Raw genomic sequence first — 15,504 nt, 5'->3', positions numbered from 1 at the left:
CAAAATAAAGAGAGATCCTTTAAAAAAAAAAAAGGCTGGCAAACAAAGCTATCTTGAAATAAACTGAAGTGTTACTGCCTAATATTTCTTTGATATTTAATGCTTTTTAAAGAGTATACTGCAATAATACTTGGATTCTTCAGAGGGGGAGGCATATAAATCCAATAAATAAATAATAATAAATAATAAAATAAATAAATAGCCTCTCTAACCTTTGGATAAACAGGAAAATGCAGTAAGGGTCACTCCAATGAGACAGCATGTGCTTTTATTATGTACTTGGGAATGGCTGTATGGACAGACTTTGATTATATATATTGACAGATGGCATGTCAGAGTTATGAGTGGGCCGATATTAGATGTTTATGTGTGATTTGGGAAGGGGGAAAAATCCTTTGGTTCAAAAGTGGCTGGTAAATTTAACAGCTTGCAAAAACATGATTCATGGACTTGTTCTGTTTTTCACAATTTTACTAGAAATGGCAAATTGAAAATATACATTTTTCTTAGGCTATTGATTTTATAATTGTGATTTCTTTGTCTTATCTTTCCAGGTCAAGTTGCCTTAGTATAGGGGTCCCCAAACTTGGCAACTTTAAGACTTGTGGACGTCAACTCCCAGAATTCTCCAGCTAGCTATGCTATACTGGCTGGAGAATTCTGGGAGTTGATGTCCACAAGTCTTAAAGTTGCCAAGTTTGAAGACCTCTGCCGTAGTATCTTGCCATAAACGTGTCCAAGACTTTTCTTAGCTTTCATAGAGGTCTTTAAGACCAATTGTCTTCAAGTATACTATTAGTGAAGCTAAAATCAGGGGCATATTGTTGTCTAGAGGTTAGGAGATTATGTGCATGTGTAACTTTCTAGAATTTCTAGGAAATTCTGAGATATGTGTTATTGAAGTCATTGAGATACTGTATTTCTGAATAAAACCAATAGAAAATTAACCGTCACTGTATGAATAGGCTTGAAGGATTGGAAATGTATTAGACTCATTTAATACTTTCTCCCCTTGAATGAAACATTTTTAAAAATCATTCTATCTATAAGATTCACTATTGATAAATGCTACCACATAATAATATAAGTTAAAAGAAGTAGCCAATTGAGTAATAATAGAATGTAGATGCATTTAAATTTAAGGGACCAGACTGCAATGCATGTCATGAAGATATTTTCATCTAAATATTTTCTGCTTCTAACATTCCTTTTCTTTTGCAGCTTTGACACCATTTGCTAAATACAGGTAATCCTCAACTTACGACAGTTTGTTTAGTGACCTTTCAAAGTTGTAATGGCACTGGAAAAAAATGACTTAGGACCGTTTTTCATTGTTACCAGCTTTCCGGCATCCCCATGATCACGTGATCAGAAATTCAGATGCTTGGCAGCTGGTTCATATTTATGACTGTTGTTGTCTCCCAAGATCATGTGATCACTTTTTGCGACCTTCTGACAAGCAATGTCGATGGGGAAGTCAGATTTGCTTAACATCTGGGCTACTATTTTATCAGCTGCAGTGATTCACTTAACAACTGAGCCAAGAAAGGTTGTAAAGTCGAGCAAAACTTACTTAACAAATGTCTCATTTAACAACATAAATTTTGCACTTCATTGTGGTCTTAAGTTGAGGATTATCTGTAGTCATTCATTAAAATCCTCTTATCTCATGTCTGATTCTATCTCAGGATAATTTCTAAGAACAAGAAAGATACATTTTTTAAAATTTGTAATTAGGGCAATTGATTGAAGTTTTTATTTGTAAGATTTGAAGGCTTTATTAAAGACTTGGATTTCATTGATTGAATTTTTGCAGGGTTTTGTGTGGTTTTTTTTTCAACCAATGCAGTATCCTGTCAGATGTGGATAAAATGAGTTTTATTGCCATACATTTTGAATTAAAAAGCCTTCTACTTGCATCTTACATCCCATTCTTAATGCAGAGGATAATGATTGCACTCCACTGTATTAAAAGTTTAACAAAGTGGAGAAGAAAATTTAAAAGAAAATACGATTTCAGCAACAGAGTGGTCAATGCCTGGGATGCACTACCTGATTCTGTGGTTTCCTCCCCAAATCCCAAAAACTTTAACCTTAGACTGTCTACTGACAACCTCACTCCATTCCTGAGGTCTATAAGGGGCGTGCATAAGTGCACCATCGTGCCAACTGTCCTAGTCTTTACTGCTTTACTGTCCAAATTTACCTGTACCGACTTTGCTTTTGTTTATGGTCATACCAATACCTGCTATCTTGAACATGTTTTGACAAAATAAATAAATAAAAATAAAATAAATAAATCTTTGGATAACATTTGTATGGTTTTAGTCTTGGTAAAAGCTATGGCACTATTGGGCTGAGATCTGTTGATCTTGAATGAAAGTTTGCAGTTCCAATTTTCCAACTTGGTTTTCTTCCAAAATCTTTTTTGAAGTATTTAGCCACAGTATTTATGACACCAAATGTAATGGGAGCTATAATTCTGGGAATTTCAAAAAATAAATCTCATTGTGATTTACAGGGCAGATTCTGCCCAGCAACTGAAGCAATAGGAAGGTATCAAAAGGCAAAGATGCTTCAAGCTTTCCGAGCTCTCCTGCGCTTCCCAAGTGTACGAGAAAACAGAATTCTGAACATTCTGAGCTGTCACCTTGGATTGCTTCTATACGTAGAATACGAGGCGGCTCTATTTTTGTCCTCTGCTTCCAGCAGAAAAATATCATGTCCCAGCTTGAGTTTATTGCATAGCGTCCATAAAATAAAACGAACATGCAGGGTTTTAAATAAAACCATTTTTATTTGATATTCTGCTTTTTTGATTGGTCTCAAAAATAATATTCTGCACCAGCGCAAACATTATGCTGTAGGGATAGAACAGTTTTTCCTACAGACGGGAACAATTTTAAGTGGAAAAATAAGCTTTTCATCAGGACAGCATGTAGACACTGGACCGTTTTTTTTAATTAACCACTAAGGCCAGGGGTCTTCAAACTTGGCCACTTTAAGACTTATGGACTTCAACTCTAAGAATTCTGGGAGCTGAGGTCCACAACCACAAGTCTTAAAGTGTCCAGGTTTGGGGTCCCCTGTCTAAGGCTACTCAAACATGCAAGAGTATTTAATAAATCCTGTGGACAAGATGCCCTGTTTCTCAAATGTTCATTTTAATCATCACATCTACAGCCTCCTGTTGTGCGTTTTCCTCAAACATTCCCTATCCTTTCCAGTCAGCAGCTTTGATGAAGGCAGATGTGATGATGAAGCAGTTTCATTGTAGATGTGGCGATGAACTCGCATGTATACATTAACCTCTGGGTGGAAATTCAGGGCTTTAGTGTTACCGGATAACATCTCAAGTCTTGGTCTTTATCTAAAAGGGCTTTTTTGCCCCAAATATGTTGCAGAGAGCAGCAGAGGGTAAACCTTACTTAACTGTTTGTTATATGCAGGGGTATTTTTGTGTGTGCAACTGTAAGCTGTAACCTGTAACCTGTAAGCATCCCAACTCATAGGAAGGTAGGAAAGCATTTTCTTTTGCATGGCCCAAATTGGAGTATCATCCCAACAGGAGTACTTGGAAAAATCTGATTAACTAAAGACTCTTTCCCCTCCCTTTTTGTATGTGTGGACTTTTTGTAGACAACAGGAAAGTACTGTATTGTGATATTTTTTTTTTAAAAAACCCACAAACATGTGAGCATGCAAGAGTTTGACACTACTTCCATTCTAATACTGGCATGCCTTATAGATCTTATGTCTAAAATGAACTATCCCAGTCCTTCCCCCTCCCTCCTTCCCTCCCCCTCATCTTTCTCCCCTCTTCCCCTCTCTCCCCTCCCCCTCTCTTTCTCTCTCTCCCTCTCCTCTCTCCCTCTTTCCCCCTCCCCCTCTCCCTCTCTCTTCCTCCCCCCTCTCTCCCTCCCCTCCCATTCTTTCTCCCCCCTCCCTCCCTCCCCTTCTCTCCCCTCTTTTCCTCTCTCTTCCTCCCCCTCTCTCTCCCTTCTCCCCGTGCCCCTCCCTCCTCTCCCTCCCCTTCTTTCCCTCCCTCCCTCTCTTTCTCAGATATATTCCCTCGCTGTGATTTTTCTTAGCGGAGCTCCGCGTTTTATTTTTTAGCTTGATCAGCTAAATCCGAATTTTAAACTCGCCGGTTCGTTCGGCTGGCTTAGAAAAAACCAAATCCAGCCCTCAAAAGCCTGCCTACGTTTTTGGAGCCTGGATCGCTGCAAGCCAACGCGCAGCGCGCGCACTTCCAAGCCAGGGAAGGGAAAGAGAAGAAGCTGCGGCGGAAACTTTGTTTCTCAAACAAACAAACAAAAAAACCCGTTAACCTTTCGCATCCGCTTGGAAAAGCCGGGCCCGAGTCTGCTTGCAAAAAATAATAAAAAAAATTAACTAACAACAACCGCTCTCCGCCGCCGCGCAACCTGCTTTAGTTTCACATATTATTCCACGGCTCTCTTCGCTCCGCGTTTGTTTTGGGGTTTCTTTCTTTCTTAAAAAACCTAGATCCGAAGCTGCTTTCCTTGGCTGAACTTTGCCCGTCGACGGTCGTCTTTAACATCCCGTTCGACAAACCGGCGGACGCCTTGAGAGAGAGAGAGAGAGAGAAAACAAACTCAAACAAAAACAACTTTCCTTCCCTTTCTCGCTCTCTGCACGGAAAGCGCAAAAGAGGCGGACTTGGGGGGAAAAGCGCCGCCAGTTCTTTCCTCCTCGCCGTTTTAACCCGTCACCTTCGCCGAACCTGCTTTCCGTCTTGACGACCTAGGAGGGGGGCACTGCGAGGCAATCAAGCCCGGCCTCTCGAGTCCCCCCCCTCCCTTTGCTCCCGGTCGCCGTCTGCTCACTGAAGTTCTTGCTGCGCTCCGCTTATCTCAACAGACAGGAGCTGCATGGCGCACGGGGCAGAGCGCACAGGCGCGCGTGTATCCTCCCCCCCCTTAAGGCTATCGGGGCAGCAGATCGGAAAGCGACCCGGATCCTGGCCCCGCCGTTCGGAATAAAGCAAGCAGGATGCTGACGGGCGAGATTCTGCTGGACGGTTTTGCTCATTAAAGGGAGAAGGAGGAGGAGGAGGAAAGGAAACTCCAGATAAATTATTGGAAAGAAAAGACGGGGAAGCCGTTGCACTTTTCCTTCCTCTCTCTCCCTCTCTCTCCTTTGCTGACGCGTTGCCATCACTGCAGGGCTGCCGTGCTCCCGGCCGTCCTCCTCCTCCTCTCCCCCCCCCCACCCGGCCAGGACATCTCTATTTTCTCCCCGTTTGCTGATGTGCAGCCCGACTCCAGCGCGGGAACAAGCGGAAAGCTCGGCAGGGAGGTCGACCGGGAGAAGGAGGAGGGATCCTTCCAACCGTCGCCACCTCCGGGCAGAAGAGTTCCCGGTAGCCCGGCGGTACTACCGCCGCCGCGGTGGCGGGGAGGCAGAAAAGTTTGCCCGGCCTTTGACAGAGAAGGAGGCGAGGAGGGGAGCCAGGCGCTGCGAGAGGGCAGGCGGGTGAGTCAGCGCCTTCTCCCGCTTTGCAACTTCCCCTCCTCGCGGGGGGTCGGACCCCTTCGCCCTCCACGCGCGCCTACACACACAAACACACAAGCGCAGCACTCACTCACACACACGCAGAGAGAAGCACTGCACGCCCACGCGCACGGTAGCCTCCCGATTCCTTTGCATGGGGGGAAGCCCCAGGCTCCGGGTGCGATCCCCTTGGAGAAGAGCAGAGCCGGTCGGCGCGGACGGAGGAGATCCTCGCGGCCCCTTTTTCCTCCCCACGGCGCCCCTTCCCTCCAGCCTTCCACCTCCCCCGTCCGCCACACGTACGCGCTCCACCGCTCCTGGCACCCGGCGCCTCGCCTCCCTCCCTCCCTCTCCCTCTCTCTCGCTCCCATCTCTCCGCCGAGGAGCCTGACCATGTTTTGCTGGAGGATGGCTCTGTGGCTGGCCGGGGTGGCCCTCTGGAACAAACTCTGCCGCTCCCGTGGCTCCGGCTTGGATTTCGACTACGTTTACGACCTCAGCCCGGAGGATCAGGCGGAAGCCATCGATTACAAAGATCCTTGCAAAGCCGGTAAGTGTCTTTTCCCAGGCGAGGTTAATCCCCTCGTGCTAGTCGCCCTGCCTCTCTCTCCCAGCCGCCCACCCACCCGGCTTCTTCCCCGTTCCAAAAAAATGGATTTTTTTTTCTTTCCAGCCGGCTGGGGCTTCAATGGGGCGGAGGGAGGAGGAGAAGTTCACCTGTTTCCTTCGCTTCGGAGAGGCGAAGTGAGAAACGCCGGAGCCAAGAAAAAAGGAAGCTTTGGGGAGGCGCGCTTGGATTCCGCTAGAGCGATGGGTGCGGGTGTGTGTTTGGGGGGGGGGGGCGGGCAGATCGCTCGAGAACCTGTTGTCTTCTTGAGGAACCCCGCCGGTTCTCTCCACCTCTCCGCGAGCCGTGTCCTCCTCCAGCCTTTTGCGCTTTGAAAAAGCCGGGTCGCTGCTTGTCCGCAAGGCTTGTCCGCAAAAGAAAAGTCCGCGGGAGAAAGGGAAATCTAGCCCCGATCCCCCACGCCCCCACGACCGGCCTTAGAAATGTCATTCTTCGAGTTGGGGGGGCGCGGTCCTCTTCTCCATCTCTCGATATGTACAATACACCTTACTCTTCCGCGTCCTCGCGCTTTAAGGGGGTGGAGGAGTCGAAAAGAAAATTCGTGAGTTTTCATTCTGGCGTGGATCGGGTCCCCCGCGAAAAAGCTGGTCTTGTGTCCCTTAGTCCATAAATGCATTGGCATCCTTCAGTCTCGAAAGGCCATGGTATCATGCCCTGGATTCCCCAGAGCATGAAGCCTGGGTAGATTAGATGAAGAGAGGCTTTAATTAAGGCAGGGCAAGGCAACCCAGAAGCCTGAAAAGAGCTATTGGTTTATTCTTTATTTTATGAGGTCATAAATTTGAACTGGGTTGTTCCTGAGGTTAAGCCTTGGCAAAGTCTATATGTACCTTTAAGAACTTATCATAGAAGTGCTGTTCAAGCTTGGTTTGAAGGCAAGGCAGGATCCATTGGGTAGAAAACTTTTGGACAATTCATTTTTTATTTTTATTTTATTTATTTGTTTTGCCAAGTAGGCATTGGTGGGTCAGGTAGTGAGTTCCGTGCATCAGCTACTCGGTTACTAAAGTTGTATTTTTAGAGCGGTTTACTTTAAGTTTGTATCTGTTGTGTGCTCGAGTGTTGTTGTGGTTGAAGCTGAAGTAGGATTGTAAGTCTAGTTGCGTAGAGTATTCTGTTGCGAGTAGAGGACTGGAGAGCTTTTCTAGTAAAGTATCTCTGGACATTTCTAGAGTGTTTCTATGATATTTTTCCAGAATATTTTCCTAGAATAGCCTGATGGCTATTCTAGCAGTTTAAGAGATACACACACAACGCTGCATCAAGTTTACTTCTGGGCAGTATGTGTGCCTATGGAGAGATTTGAATGATGGTGTCTATGTATGTATACAGGAAAAAAATTCCCAGCATTCTTACCAATTAAACAACAGTGTGTCTGAGCAATGGTAGGTTGTGGATATTGCTCTGTGATTCCCCATAGCTGGTACACAGTAATATTGTGCTGGGTCACCAACCTGGATCACCCACCAACTTTATCAGAAAGAAGCATATCTGCATTCCCGAAACATTGGCAGGAGGAAATAGATACTGAAAAAAGTCACCCATTGAAACCAGCAGGTGTTGCACACTTGGTAAATGCAAATGCAGTTAGATCTTGGGAAGCTGTCCTTGGAAGTTGTGGAAACTGATAGACCTGCAATCTAAGGGGACAGTTCTTAAGGACTTCAGGCTGGGGAAGGTTTAGACATGTCTCAAGGAAAGGAATAACACCAGTCTTCCTTATGCAGATCTTGGCTGCTGGATACGGGAGCATCTGCCCTTTAGATAAGGCCTTGACTTGAAGGAGGCTTCTGTTTTGTTTTATTTTAATGTAAGAAAGAAAGACTCCCTCCCCCTTTCCTCTGGCTGTCAACTGCTACAAAAGGCAGGTTTTTCAGATTTTTCAGAGTTCAAGGAAAAAGCTGAAGTACCATTTCAGGTACATGTAATTTGTTTTAAAAGGGAAAGAAAAAGCTCTTCTGAGAGAAGAGAATATATCTAGTTCAGGTTGAACTAAGGAGTCCTTGGCATTCTCTGACCTTCGCTATTTGCTTGTAGATATTCAACTAGATAACCTCATTGGTGCTGATAATGTTACCTAGTCTGGTAATGAAAAGTCTGCAAACAAACAAGTTCAGAGAAAGCTACCCCCCCCCACCTCCCGGCAAATCCAGAAGATGTTACAGTGGGACATGGGTGAATCTTGGAAAAATATCCAGGAACAAACCCACCTTCTTAAAAAAAAAAATAGCTGCAACTTCATATTGAACAACATTTTTGTACATATTTACCCATATTTGTTTTCCTTATTATATAAAAGTCACCCAAGAAACAATCTTTTGCCAGTCCAGTCCTCTCTATGTTTATTATGAACATTTTTTCTGTTGCGTTCTGTTACTCCAAGGTAATATACATAAAATATCAGTTTAGAAGTAGCATTTATTTCAGGATCTACTGTGTGATATATCTAAAATAAAATTCAATTATGGTTTATTTATTGCAAATGTAACTAGAATATTTTTAGAAGATTTTTTTTATTTTAAACATCCATACATATACCATAATGTCTAAACATACATAATCATACATTTCTGTCTAAAATGTTATAAACAAATATGTTACATTTGCACCTTTTGTACTTTTATTTCCTGTCTGTTTTCCTTCTATATTTCATACTATTCCCCTCTCTCCCTCTCTCCTTCTTTTCTACTTCCTCCCTCCCTCTCTCCTCTTCCTTTCTACTTCCTCTTCTTCCCTCTTATCCTCCTCTAAGTACCTCTGATCCATTTATAGTTAACAGCGATTCAAAACCCTAACTTCATACCAAAGTGGGTGCTACTCTTAAACTTGTATCTTTAAATTAGAATAATTGAGGGGAAAAGTTAGTTAATTATTGGCCTTATTATGGTTGTGCTCACACATCTGTCAGATATTTAGACTGGAATTGGCATTTTGGTCCACTTGTCAAATCCTTCCCAAGAACCTGGAATAGGCAGATGTTGTTGTTTAATAATATGAAGAAGGCATCTTTGAAGGATGTAAACTGTTCCAAGTAAAGCTTGGAATTGACCAATGGTGATATTCATAGTGCTAGTGGTTTTCAGGTAGTGGTCCATTTATTTTGAGAATCTACCCAAACAGCCTATTACTAAGAGTACTATTTTTGTTCTCTTTTGCCACAATAATCTACTTCTGTTTGTGGTCTTTATATTTTGTGATTTTGTCCAATTCTTTCTCTTCTATTTTCATGTCGCCAGGAACTGCAGTGTCTACTTATTCCAGGCTATTTTGTCTTTCCTGTCAACAGTTTTTAAGTCTGAGGTGTTCTATCGCAGTTGCTGGTTGGTTTGAATTCTAAAGTCACAAAACACTTCTAGCTTCTTTATTATTATTTTTTAAATTACTTTGTCTCTTTTGTGATACCCCCCAACTCTTGCTTGCAGGTAAATGGTATTTCCTGCAGATATTCCAATGTGCAAGTGTTGCTATTTGGTCTTTCCACCATTTGTGATCAATCTTTGTGATATTTTTGCAGTAGATGATTAGGTAGTCCACTGTTTCTTCAGCTTTTTTTCTGCAGAGGTGGCATATGCTGTCTGCTGCTGTCTTCTCAATTCTGGCTGTTTATACATTTGTTCTTAATGCTGAGAATTAGATCTTCCATCACTTTCTTCAACTTTCCTGTTCTTAGCCATTGACAGATCTTGTTATTTGCTTTGTCTTCCAGTTGTTATAGAATAGCATAGAATAGAATAGAATAGAATTCTATTGGCCAAGTGTGATTGGACACACAAGGATTTTTTTCTTTTTAATGTACTGGCTACTTTGCTTTTCAGTGTCTCTTTTCTATTCTTCGTTTGCTCTTTCTTGTAGATCAGTTTGGTCTCCTTCGTATTCAGTAAGCCTTCATGGCATACAGTACTAGCTTCACTGCATCTTCTTCAATGTCCAGCTACTTTTTCAATGCCCTATTTTCTTCTTGCAAGTACTGTACATTGTCTGATGTACTTCCATAATTTCATGTCCACCTGTGCTCCTTCATAAATGCAACCTCTTGACATTTCTTTTCTTTCAAGGTTGACTCAGCCTTCCATCCTTCCGAGGTGGGTAAAATGAGGACCCGGATTGTGGGGGCAATGTGCTGCCTCTGTTAAAAAGTGCTATTGCTAACATGTTGTAAACTGTTCTGAGTCTAAAGAGAAGGGCGGCATAAAAATTGAATAAATAAATAAATTTGTTCTAGCTTGCTTGTATTTGATCATAGCATGCTGATCTTATTTTCCAAACTATTAATTTGTTTATTGCGGTGAACTGCTGCTTATCTTCAATACTACGGTGCTAACATTTTTTAATACTTATGCTAGCTGTTCTTTTTTTTTTTTTTGTAAACAGCTTCAAAGGAAGCAATGTTACTCCCTTTTTTTGTGGTATTATAGATACTCAATTATTCTTTGCTTCAGCACCTCTTTCTTCAGTCAGAAGACATTGTTCTTTCTCAGGAGAAAACTGAGGAAGAGTAGCTGGTTTGCTGATAAAAATGGTTGAATATGGCTTCCTCTATTGCAAATTTCCCTGGTTTAACTCTACAGTCTCAGCTTTTATTTGATTTATTTATTATTTATTTATTTGTCAAACAGCTATAGGAAGATAATAGTTTGGATAAATACAAGATAAGTAAAAAAGTAATGATAAAAAAGGACAATAGGACAGTAGGACAGTGACGGAAGGCACAATGGTGCGCTTATGCACGCCCCTTACAGACCTCTTAGAAACGGGGAGAGGTGGACTGTAAACTGTCTAAGGTTAAAGTTTTGGGGGTTTGGGGAAGAAACCAGAGAGTCAGGTAGTGCATTCCAGGCATTCTACGGGCAAGGTCTCAATTACTTTGACAGATCTTTACAGTTCTTCCACGTTGCTCCTGTGAATACTTTATTTTATATTATAAATAAAGTTTGATCTGCTGTTCTCTGTTTTGTTATTTCTGATTTTGGATATTGTTGTTTCCAGATTTGATGAAATTCTTTTCAGATTTCCTTTTCCCATTGAACTTGATTTGTAATAGCAAATTATTATTTCTTTGCTTTCAATCTGTATGTTTGCAAAGGGTGAGCATTTATTTTTTTTCTTCCAGCAGTTCTATAACTGCTGGCCCTGGTTGTTCTATAATTCCTTGGTCACTAGATATCCAGGAACTCCAACGCTTAGCACCTAGTCTTTGTTGGTCTGGGCCATGACTAATCTTGTATAGGTTTCTCTACATTGTTTATGGGATACACATTCTTTGTCTGATTCCTGTCCAGTGTAGTTGAATCTCTGGCATAACTGTCATCTTCCTCATAGCATACAAGTCCCATAACGACTTATTTGGGGTTTTATTATGGTTGATCACACAGTCAGCCAGATATTTAGACTGCTTCTGCATTTTTATCCCAAGGGCTTGTGATAGGCAAATGTTATTGGATACTGTTTTAAGCATTATCATAGAATATAAGTTATTCAAAGTAAAATTGCCTTTTGCAAGTGACTAATGGTTATTTTGTCTATAACTTTGGGGTTCAAGGGGTACTCCAGATGTTTGGGAATTACATCAAAGACACCTATTACAATTAGTACTTCTTCTTTTTTCATTCTACTTCTATTTTAGGTGTTTATATTTTGTTATTTTAGGTTTTTATATTTTGTTATCTTCTCCAGTTCTTTCTCTTCAATTCTGCTGTCTCCAAGTACTCCAGCATCCACTCGCCAGACTTTTTTTGGCCTTTCTTGTCAACAGCTGTTAAGTCTTGTTAACAATTGTTATGTGGCAAATGTTTCTCTTATTTGAATTCTAAAGTCTACAGCACTTTAGCTTCTTTATTTTCTGTTACTTTGCATATTGTGTCTTCCACAACTTTTTGCTTGCAGGCAACTAATATATATATATATATATATATATTTATTTATTTATTTATTATTATTTTTTTACTAAAGAATGGACATTCTTGCACATGTTCCAATACATTATTGCTGCATTGTTTTTTTGTGGTTATTGTTTACAACCAGTTTTTGCTGTCTTCTTAAAGCAGCTAACTAGGTGGTCCATACTGCTGCATTCATTGCTTTGTATCAGTGTTAATTTTTTATGATTGCTTGGACTGGTCCCTGTAGTATTTTGGCAAGCTTTTCAGAAAGTGACTGGTTCAAGGTCATTCAATTGGCTTTCTGCCTAAGATGGGGCAAAGGTGGTTTCTTGCCTTTTACATTATTTGCTGAATCAAACTGGCTTTTTGGAAACCACATTAGACATGAAAAAAGATTACATTCTGGTTTTCCACTATGGAGAAACTATACCAGGGGATGAAAACTAATTCCTTCAAATGAGTATTTTGTATAGAACCAGAAAGCAAGAATTTAGATGCATCTCGGTTTGTCCACCAGTTGTGGCCCCACCTTGACCAGGAGGCTCTCTGCACAGTCACTCACACCCCCATCACGTCTCGTTTTGACTATTGCAATGCGCTCTACATGTTGGCTACCCTTGAAGAGTGTTCAGAGACTTCAGCTGGTGCAAAATGCAGCGGCATGTGCAATAACGGGTATAACTAGGTATGCCTGTATTACTCCATATTTATGCAAGCTGTATTGGTTGCCAGTCGGTCTCTGAACTCAATTCAAGGTGTTGGTTATCACTTTTAAAGCCCTAAATGGCTCAGGGCCAGACTATTTATGGGACCACCTCCCACCTATACCTCATTGCGGCCAGTAAGGACCCACAGATTTGGCCTTCTCCAGGTCCCGTCTGCCAAGCTCCCTACCAGTCTTTCGGAAAGCCATTAAGACCTGGCTTTTCTGGCAGGCCTGGAATTAGATTTACTGCGGTGCATGGTTCTTTTTAGGATATTGTTTTATTGTTTTATTGCATTACTGATTTTATTGTGTATTTTGATTGTATTTTAGTACTGTTGTATTTATTCCACTTGTAATCCGCTCTGAGTCCGTTTCGGAATGAGCGGCATACAAACAAACAAACAAAATATATATAATAAATAAATCAAATCAAATCAGTCAGTCAGTCAGTCAATAAATCAATCAATCGATCAATCTCCAAAGGAGTCAGTCTGGAGAAAAGGGTTCCTTCCATGTATCTCCCAGAAGAATTACTAGCATCTTTCTTTTGAAAAACCAAAAACTTGTTAACTTTCCTTGCACCAAAAATGTATTTAATGATCTTCATTTAATAAATCAGTTTATGGAATTTGGAGAAAAAAATTGTTTTGTTTTAGAACAGATGTTATTTTGATGTGCAATAAAATAGATACAAAACTTCCCTTATGTTCTGTGAATAGTGCTTTATTATTATTAATTTACACACAGTATTTGATTATATGAAGTGTATCTGGTTACTAGCTATTTAAATGCCCCTGTCCACCTACTGTAATATTTTTCCATATTTTTAAAATTACCTTTTGTTAGCGATTGGTTAATATATCAAAAGGGACATCACTGTTTTTCCAGACCTTCGTGAAACATCTGTTGGTTTGCGAGACATATGTTTTAGATTTATATGCTCTTTAAGTGACTTGAGTAAATTAATACAGGATCCATTTAATCCTACTCAGTGGCTTTCCTGGCACCAGGAATGGGGTCATGGTTTATTACATCTAAATGGCAGCATACCTTTGTAGTTTGCATGTGATGTATGTACCATATTATTTTGAAAGAGCTGTTACATGCAATCTGGAGTCATGTAGACAGTTGGAATTTAAAAGAAGTGCTTAAATTTTGCTATTACTTAATTTACATTATTTCTCTTTTCCTTGAGATGTAGTTCAGCCAAAGTTAGTGTTCATGTTGGCCACAATCTTCTAATTATTTATTCTTTAGCAACAAATGGGATTCAGTGGTTTGTGGTCTAAACTGTGATGGGTGTACTCCAAAGTCAGTGGTTTGAGGCCTGGCCCTGGTAAATGTTTTTGGTTGCCTTTAGACATTTTTATTTACACATTCGATGGTACAAAATGTGCTTTATTATTAACATTTTTTTTCTAATTATGTGTGTGTATATACATGTTTGTATATATATATCAGCAGTGGGTTGCTCCTGGTTCTGAGCAGTTCTTAGAACCAGTAGTGCCAGCAGCGGAGGCTCCGCCCACCTGTCCAGGATGCTTCTGCCACATTGCGAGCATGCGTGCGAACCGGTACCAAAATCATTTACAACCCACCACTGATATATTAACATAATATCTTGTGCGTACCTGTGCATGTATGCCATCTATATTTAAATTGCAAATACCCTTTACTTGATTGGTAACAAAACAATCATGTTTAAGTTATAAATTGTTCTAGATGCTTTAAATATCACAGTCATTTTTACCATATTTCATGCTTCTGAACAGTCTTTAGCAAGACTATTATGTGCTGGAGTTCCATGTATTTTTTCCCAATTAGAGGTGCTGCGATTTGGCACTTTGTCCCCATTTACAGTGGTACCCCTACTTACAAACTTAATTTGTTCCGTGGCCAGGTTCTTAAGTAGAAAAGTTTGTAAGAAGAAGCAATTTTTCCCATAGGAATCAATGTAAAAGCAAACAATGCATGCAATTGGGAAAACCACAGGGAGGGCGGAGGCCCTGTTTCCTCTCAGGAGATTCCTAGAGAGGCCCCATGGAGGCTTCTCCCTGCCTTTTCCGGCCCTATTTCCTCCCAGGAGATTCCTAGAGAGGCCCCACGGAGGCTTCTCCCTGCCTTTTCCAGCCCTATTTCCTCCCAGGAGATTCCTAGAGAGGACCCACGGAGCCTTCTCCCTGCCTTTTCTGGTACAGTTTCAGAGGCTCGGGTTTGTAAGTGGGAAATGGTTCTTGAGAAGAGGCAAAAAAATCTTGAACACCCAGTTCTTATTTAGAAAAATTCGTAAGTATAGGCGTTCTTAGGTAGAGGTACCACTGTACTTAGTCAGACACAAGTTTCATTGCTACCAGTACAGTTTACTTTCAAATAAATAAGCTTTGGTTTGCAACCCAGTATGGTAATTACATAAAGCTATATTCAGGGATAAATTCAATTATATTCAGTTGCATTTTTTATTCCCAGGTAAGGATGCTTGTGGTTTCAGCTAATTTGCAGTTCTTATTACTTAGCTGGTAACAAACCCTTTTAATTTTAATTTGTATGCTGCCCCAAGTTGTTGGAGAAGGACGGCATACAAATCTAATAAATTGAATTGAATTGAATTAACTGTAGTAAGGCTAATCTTGTGTGTGCTATTAAATGTGAGTATGGACTTCTATTTTAAATATTTTATTTAATCGTCAATGTGCACTGCAGTGCTCTTTCATAAAATAAGAGGCTCTGAATTTTAGATGGCTGAATAAAAATAAATGATAGTGAAACATGTTATG

General features: G+C 41.0%; 1 protein-coding gene across 1 annotated transcript in view; it reads left to right on the top strand.

Moving 5' to 3' along the window:
* The first annotated feature begins 5,817 nt into the window (after positions 1 to 5,817).
* Positions 5,818 to 15,504, top strand: part of TLL1 (tolloid like 1) — a 170,648-nt gene continuing 160,961 nt past the window's right edge. Inside the window, exon 1 of the mRNA XM_070757256.1 lies at positions 5,818 to 6,067. Within this exon, the coding sequence (XP_070613357.1) occupies positions 5,911 to 6,067 (157 nt within the window). The 5' untranslated portion in view covers positions 5,818 to 5,910. The remainder of the gene's footprint in view (positions 6,068 to 15,504) is intronic.

The sequence above is a fragment of the Erythrolamprus reginae genome, chromosome 7 (assembly GCF_031021105.1).
Source record: "Erythrolamprus reginae isolate rEryReg1 chromosome 7, rEryReg1.hap1, whole genome shotgun sequence".
Lineage (NCBI taxonomy): Eukaryota > Metazoa > Chordata > Lepidosauria > Squamata > Dipsadidae > Erythrolamprus > Erythrolamprus reginae.
The sequence above is the reverse complement of the archived record's forward strand: the minus strand, read 5'-3'. Positions and strand labels throughout refer to the sequence as shown.